This window comes from Athene cunicularia, assembly GCF_003259725.1.
Source record: "Athene cunicularia isolate RWA chromosome 2 unlocalized genomic scaffold, athCun1 chr2_part1, whole genome shotgun sequence".
In the NCBI taxonomy this organism is placed as follows: Eukaryota; Metazoa; Chordata; class Aves; order Strigiformes; family Strigidae; genus Athene; species Athene cunicularia.
Genome location: NW_020799095.1, coordinates 64,771,653 through 64,779,682, shown reverse-complemented (window position 1 = coordinate 64,779,682; position 8,030 = coordinate 64,771,653). Strand labels below are relative to the sequence as shown.

Genomic DNA, 8,030 nt, shown 5'->3' with positions numbered 1-8,030 from the left:
CTCTTTCAGTACATGTTAGAGAAAGCTAGGCATGAATAAACTGTCATTTCAAGAGTTCTTAGATGATTATGGATGATAATTATAGCCTGTTGAAAACATCCCTTGAAGTAGGGATGAAATGGGGGCAGGGTGAAATGGGGTAATTTGTGACCCTTAGCTTGTCTTCAGTTATTAAGGACAGCCTGTAACTGAGGACGAATGGATAAGGCTTTGAAGTTCAACCACATGAAACATCTCCCTCTGCTAAACAAAGCACAAGCATCATCACTTTTACATGCAAGTTCAAGTTAAGCATATGCTGGAGTGCCCTTGTTGAACTGGAGTGGGAATGAGATGAGCACTCACTGACATATGGAATATGTATGCCCTGTATCCTCCACTTAAAAATTACTCTTCTTCCTTATGAAAAAGAAACACAGCTGCTCCTGAGACTGGGCATTACCACCAAAATAACCAAACCATCCAGCCAGAGGAGGACCTTTCTGTGGGAGTTTGCAATGCCCCAGGGGGTGAGGCTGGAGACTGGCTGAGCTGAGGGCAGTGCTGCACTCCCCTGGGCTGCGCTAGTAGCTCCAGGAATCCATGCTGATGTTCAGTGTCCAGATACTTTCTGTACAATGGTTCCCTACTTCAGGCTTGCCCAGGATTTGAGATTTTGACACTAAACACCAAATCTGATGCCTTGGTCCTTTAAAAACCACTGAAGTGGGGCTATTAATTTCAGTAGGAACAAAAGCTTATGTAGTTGGTTTTTTTGTTGGTTTTTTTTTTTTTTTTTCTGTAGGAGGTATCCACTTGACTGAATCAGTGAACTACTTTTTTTCAGAATAAATTTTGTGATGCTTTTCTTCATATATCCCAGATTGTAAACCATCCCGTTTATATGCCGCAAAGTCCTAATAAATACACATCAGACTTAAAGAGCTTCCACAAATGTCGTTATTTCAAGGCAACCTACTCATTCTTCAGAAGTGGAAAGCCAGAAACAGCTCCAGTATGAAACACCTACCCATCAAGAGATTTCCAATTCCTTGTTTTATTCTCAAGAAGTTGCCAAATGGAGAACTCCTGCTTTACAAGCAGGGATTCACACCTCAGTGGTGTGACATACTGGACATCCCCAAAGGGCAAAGAGTAAAATTTTCAAGGACAGATAATTTGAACTATGGGCACCTCAATATAAATATATATATTGTGGGAGAAAGCATGAGTAAAGTGAAGGTTGCTTCTTTGGATTTACATATTTTCACAACCTACTTTAACATAACTGAATGGCAGTGTGTAACACCTGCTCTGGTAAGCACTCCTGCATTGTTTTCGTCTTAATGCATGCACTGGATGCAAACAAATGGCAGCACCGTACCAAGGTCAGCTGAAGCTCGAGCATTTTTTAACAGTGATGTTGCGTGCCCTGAGCCAAACAAATTGAGTGGAGCAGAAGGCAAATGAGCAGTATCAGCCAACCCCCTCACACCCCCAGTAGAACTAAGCTGAGGTGTTCATTTTCCACTGGACCCCATCCCATCCACAGGCTCGTGACAGCAACTCCCACCCTAGAGGAAGATCTCTCCTTTTGTCCTTCAGCCGAGCTTGCTGGCAAAGACCTACAGGATCCTGGCCTTGGCAAATTGACTCTGGCAGTTGCAGCAACAGTACCTCTTTTGAGGGCTTTGGTGGGACATAAGCCATGCTCGGCACAAGGGGGTTTCCCTGGCTGTAGGTGAGATGCTAAGCAAGGCTCGAGCTATGGAGAACGTCACACTCTAAGCACTGTCTGCAACCAATTTGCACAGTGACGGCGAGAGCTGTATGTCTAATTTGGGCAGCAGCAGATGGATCATTTAAGACAGAAAGAGACTGGCACTACCAGCAGAGCGAAAGGATAACATGTTCCTTCTGCAGCACAAATCTCACAAGTGACTCATGACTGTTCTACAGCTCACGCTGGCATCCCTTGGTCTTTGTGGCTGTGACTGCAGATTTTAAAGGTCAGGATGTAGCGTTTCATCCCCAGTGCCTTTGAGTCTGTACTGGCGAGTGTTTTGCTCTGAAGAATGTCCACTGCACACAGTGGTTCCTTATGGCTTGATTGGCAGGTTGCTCTTCTCCTCCTCCTGGCCCAAGAGTAGAGATTATGAAATAATCTAGCCGATAAACCTCTCAGGAGTGTTTGATTCCTGAGTGCTCACTGCATACATAATTATCACGTACATGACTAATATCAGGCAGGCCTGGTACTTAGGCTCTTGCGTGCCTGAGCCACACCCACATTCCTCCTGCGAGCCCTCATTTCAGAGCAGATTTCAATTAACTTTCATCAGATGTTTAAGGTGGCCTAAGTCTTTTCTTCTTTGTGTAGGTGTATAAATTTCACTGCCTTGCACTTAAGGACGTACTTCATTGCAAACTAGAACAGAGGCTGGTTTGGGCATGTGCTTAAATAGTCTTCTGTCTAATGGCCTTATTTAAGTAGGACTTCCCATGACAGCTAAGCCCTGGTGTTAGCTGAGCTGCGTGTGCAGATTGCCCACGTGCATGAGTTCACGCGCTGCTCATTGTGAAAGCACACAGCGATGGTTCACCTGTAACTCCCTGGAGTCACGGGCATTTCACCACTCTCCTTGCTGGAATATTAGAAAGCCTAAAACTGAATGGTGTTGAAAATCCCATTGCTTTCCTTCCCGAAACTGAATTCTCACCTATATCAGGTAGTAGCTTGCTGTGCAAATTTCAGTTCTGGGTGCAGTGTATCCTGGTACCGCACAACTGATACTGGCTTGAACTCAGCATGATCTGAATCAGTGGAGGCTGTGATGTGTGATGGCAAATCCCACTGAGAATTTCCAGCAGCATAGGGAAACTGCTGGCAAGAAGATCCAGAGGATAAGAATATCCCAGTGCTACTGTATCCTTATCTCCCCTTAAATTCTCTAGATAACCTTTATTTATTATTTTACATGGAGAAAAGCAACTGACACAGGCTGCCATGCTTACCACGGGCTGGAGCGCCACGCAGGTAGGGAACTCACTCCATTTGCACATGGCTGAACTAGGCCCCCCCTGTTTTAGCAGCTTGGTAATGTTTCCATGTTTCATACATTTCTTAGCTGCATACAGCTGAAAATAGAAGTGATTCACCTTTGACACTTATGTAAAAGAAAGACTGCAGCCTCAGTTCATCTTCCCTTGAACGGTGAGATGAAATTTGCAACCGTGTTTCATAACAGTACCTTTGTTGGCAAGCTTGCCAAAGAGGCCTGGGATAGGTGACCTTTGCAAATGAATAACCAACAACTTTGACTTTAGAAATAGTCTTTCATAATGAAGTTGATCCTGGGAACACACCCTCTGCCTACACTGAACTTATTTTTCAGTAACTTTAAATCTAAAACTATGTTTGAACTATTTAAACTGTGCTTAAAATTATATGTTTATTCCTGCACATGAACATAATTAGGACTATGGGTCATCTGCATTTTACCAGTCATACTGAATATAAAGTAATAAAAATGCCCATCTTCATTCCATAAATGCATATTGAAAAAATGTCACTTCTTAAACATACCTCTAGTTTTCAAATATAAGCTTGTTCAACTCCTTTTGGAAAAGAGGCCCAAAGAAAGAATAAACCAGCTCAAGTATTCAAAAACCATGGAAGCAGTAAGAATAAAAAAATAAGTAATAGCAACCTATTGATCTGTCAGGTTTTATTTTTAGCAAATTTCAAGTTGTCTTGTTCTCAAGACCTTTTCTTTCAGATCTCAGGGCTAAAAGGTAACCACCTCCTGTTTCACAAAAGGTAAAATACTCAAAAGAATGCCAACTCTCATGAGATAAATGACAAATCATGAGTCAGCAAAATTGCCCCAAAGCTTTATCAGGGAACTGATATTTTCTTTCAGGTTGTTTTTTGTGTGACATTTGTGTGACATTGCCTGAAATGATTCCCTTACGCTTTGGGAGTCTGGCTGAGAGGCCTGACAATAGTCCGTATTCCTGACTGAATTAAACACATTTGCAACTTTGTATAAAGAGGCAGTTAGTTGATCTTCCTACAGTCTGGGACTGGGTAGGAAAGGGAGGAAAGGAAAGGAAATTTTGTGTTTCCCTATTTACATATCTTCTACCTTGTAGTGTGGGAATCCGTGCAAAGATCCTCACTGAGCATTTGTTACAGCTAAAAAGTAAAAACACTGTAAAAGTGAAAACAGTAGTAGCTAGACCCAGTAGCTGGGGAATAGTATCAACATGAAAAAAACCAAACAAACCTTGATATATATGAAATCTATATACTACTCTATATGAAATATATATATATATATATCCTAAAATAGATATATATATAAACATCCTAGGGCATCCCTATATGATTTTTAAATGAGCCACAGATTAACTTCATTCACATCTTTACAAACCAGGTTTAGCAGATCCTTAGTGTTGGTTAAGGAACAAATAAACTGAGACTATGAAACTGGTTTTATATGTTGCTGAAATTAACAGAAAATCTTTGACTGCCCTGATCAGAAGTCAATATTGAAAAAAATAGGATCAATTAAAAAAAAAAAAGAAGTCGGTAGTGTTGAAGGTTACTTTGTTAGTTCCTCCTTTAGCTTCAACATTCAGTTCAGTGTCCCAGTGTCACGCTTTTTATTCTTCTTAATGGCTTTCCCCCTTCTAAAAGCATTGCTGGAGAAGTTTTAAGCCTGTTGATCAAAACCCCTAAAATGACGATGTCCTTTTTGTAAGAACTTAGTGAGGGTGGCTGTCACGCTCAAAAGACACATTGTGGCTGCCTGTACACTCTTCGGTGACGCACAAAGCACAGGAAATGAGGGCTCTTTTGCTTGTGTGTTTCTTGGTGTTCTCCACAGCTCATTCATCCAAACTGTGATGGTCACAGCCAGGCGTAAAAGCTGAGCCAGCAGCCTGCAGCAACCAGGTTCAAGGAAGGCTCTATCAGTAAGGACAACACTTCTAGACCGGCAATGAAGCCTTTGTGCACTCAAGAGGCTCTGATCATTTGAACGGGGGTTATGCTGTAGGGGTGAAAAGACAGCAGGTGGAAGAAGACTCAGAAAAGTCACTAGGCCTGTGATACTGCAAATCCAGCTGTGGCAGCGGTGACTCTCTTGGACACAGCATCTTGCTCCACGTGGCACATTTCTGGCCCTTGACCTGGGGTAAGAGACTGGGCCCTGGCTGCAGTCTTCCCAGAGTGGGGGTGTGGGGTTCCCCTGGTGCACTGGCAGCACCATCCTGCCTGCTGTGTGTTGCATCCAACTTCATCTGGCTTTCAGAGATTACAGACATATTTGTCCCTCTGAGGTTCTGTACCATGCTTGCCCAAAGTCAGCACAACTGTGGGCCCAACAGTCATTAAAGATCTATGCAAGCTATACTTTTTTTTTAAAGAAAAGCAGATTAATAAACCTCAAGGGCAGTTGCCCTAGGCAAGTCACATTTTAGAGTAGCCTCGTCTGTTGTGCCGGCTTGTTGGTGTCCATGCACTTCTCAGTGTCCTTCCATTCACACCCCTGAGTTTCACTTTCATTTCCTGTGGGCACTTGAGTTTCAATTCTCTTTCCATTGTCCTCTTTCTTGCTGGCACCTCCCTCAGCTACTGAAATACTTCTAAATCCACTTGGAATGTCTCTGTCTTCTCTTTACTTTCTTATGCTATTCCTTTTCCTTTCTTTCCTTTCCTGACTCCACATCTTTCAAATATATTTTTCTGGAATATCATAGTTTAAACCATTAAGAAAGGGGAAATTAAGAAGAACTGAGTTAATCCGATTCTTAAACTTATTTATAAAACTAAGTATCAGCTTGGGAACTGCCACAAATAGGGATGGGCTGAAGTGTTTTCTGGACTCGGGGAGTGTACTTTCAACTATTACCCTCATGTGTGTACCATTTATTTTACTTTTATGGATTCATTAATGGATCAGTGAACCTTCTCTTTCTGTTACCCCAGTCTTCCCTTTCTCCACAAATTAAATTCATTTTTCACTTTCTGTGGTGTTATCTATTTGGAACTATGTCACATTTTATTTAAATCACATCCTGTTAAAAGTAGGAAATGTCGTTTCTAACATTCATATAATTTCTAACAATTCTGGTCCTGCAAATTCTATTCAGACCAAGTATCTGTTCAAATTTCTAAACAGAAATTTCAAGTCTTGTTTCTGTGTTTCCACAATTCCAGCTTGGCACATCCCTGAGACAGTCACAATAATTTTTCTTTGAAAAAAAAAAATAATGACAAGAATTGCTGTAATTCTAGAATTACTACTTCATAATGACAATGTAAGAAAACACTGTCCTGGGGTATTATGATAGCTGCTCTGACTAATAACTGTAGGGATCTGGAACAATTCACAGGTCCAGCCAGGCCATAACCAGCAAAAAGCATAAAACAAGAGGATAAAATGGGTTTATAAGACTTCCTGTGCCTATTCTTCACCTTCCCAGTCCTGGGACCAGCAAAGAACGGCTGGCAGTCCACGATAAAATGGTAAGACTTGACCCATTTCCCACTCTCCACCCCACTCCGATGCCACATGTCCCGGAGGAGGCCATGATGACAGTGACTGTGATGCTAACGAAGGAGGAGAGCTGCAGTGAGTCAGGTTCAAGTCCATTTGCATTTCTAGAAGAGGATCAAGCGGTAATTGGGAATGCATAAATCTAACGTGTATCTAACAAGTTAGTCCTTGAATTTTTTAAAATAAAATACATACGTTTGCTGTGTATGTATAAAAATGCAGGATATGGTTTAGTCTACAACCACGATTCAGGACTGCTCTGTGGCAAGTCTGAGTGATGCGTACAAGATTATTATAATCTGCATGACATTTACTTAGTTGTTTAATAAGCAGGTTCTTTCAGTGTAGCACGATCGGCTTCTGGACAGACAGATAAGGGGGAGTTAACACTGGCAATTTCTACGTTGTTGCTGCGAGCAGTTCAGGGATGCTGCTTTGCATAATTGTAACTTCACTGTGTTGTTCAGCAAGCCATGGGTTTGATTCTGTTTTCAAATATACTGTCTTTATGTAAATGTGTGGGAACCGAAGCAAGGAGCATTGCAACTTTCTGATTACTCAGAGTACTGCTTAATCTTATAATTGTAGACTCTTAGTCGTCATGGATCGCAACAGTTGGGAACAGAACAGGGGGAATGAGAATGAAGCAAGCTTGCTGCTTTTTGAGGGAATATCCCCAAGCCATTTTGCTATACTTTTCTGTAATATTCCCTGTACTTCCCTGCTGTAAAACTCTGCCTGGTAGAAAGCCACATGACACTATAACAATAGTAATTTAATAATGACACATTTTACAATAGTAGTAGTTTCAGTTGCATTAAAAGCCCGTAGCAGCCATGTTTCTGTAATTAGCATTGTTCCACCGGCGTGGTACAGATTTGGGCCCAGTCCTGCCAGCTGTGGCTAAACCCACGTGGCTCTGCACACCAAAGCCTAGTCAGCAGCCAACACAGGGCCTTATCTCAGGAAGATTTTTAGCTAGAAGACAGGGAGGTTTGCTCCTCGACTGCTCTCGGGTGAACTGTTGAGCTGTTCCCATTTCTCATGAGGCAAACGTGAGGCCGAGCCACGAGTCAGTCCGCTGACACCGACCTGCTGGGGGTGGGGACCACTCTGCGCCCCGCGCAGCACACCGCCTCCTGCCCCAGGTGGACTCCATCCTGCAGAGCTGCCCGGCGCGGCGGCCCCAGGCGGGCGCCGCCGAGGAGGAGGGGGCCGAGGAGGGGGACGTGGTGGTGGTGATGGACGGAGCTGGGGAAAACGGGCAGGCCAGCCTCCCCGCCGCCCAGGGCCTGGGCTTCGGCGCGCAGGAGGAGCTGCTCCTCCTCTTCACCATGGCCTCGCTGCACCCGGCCTTTTCCTTCCACCAGCGGGTCACCCTGCGGGAGCACCTGGAGCGGCTGCGGAGGGCCTTATGTGGGGACCAGGAAGAGGAGGGGTTCGGCCGCCACCAAGCCCAGGTAACGCCGCGACCTGGTCTCTTCC

The 8,030-nt window shown here is 43.6% G+C and overlaps 1 protein-coding gene across 1 annotated transcript in view; it reads left to right on the top strand.

Annotated features, from left to right (window-relative positions):
- The first annotated feature begins 7,681 nt into the window (after positions 1-7,681).
- Positions 7,682-8,030, top strand: part of ZCCHC2 (zinc finger CCHC-type containing 2) — a 40,681-nt gene continuing 40,332 nt past the window's right edge. Inside the window, exon 1 of the mRNA XM_026842023.1 lies at positions 7,682-8,005. Within this exon, the coding sequence (XP_026697824.1) occupies positions 7,787-8,005 (219 nt within the window). The 5' untranslated portion in view covers positions 7,682-7,786. The remainder of the gene's footprint in view (positions 8,006-8,030) is intronic.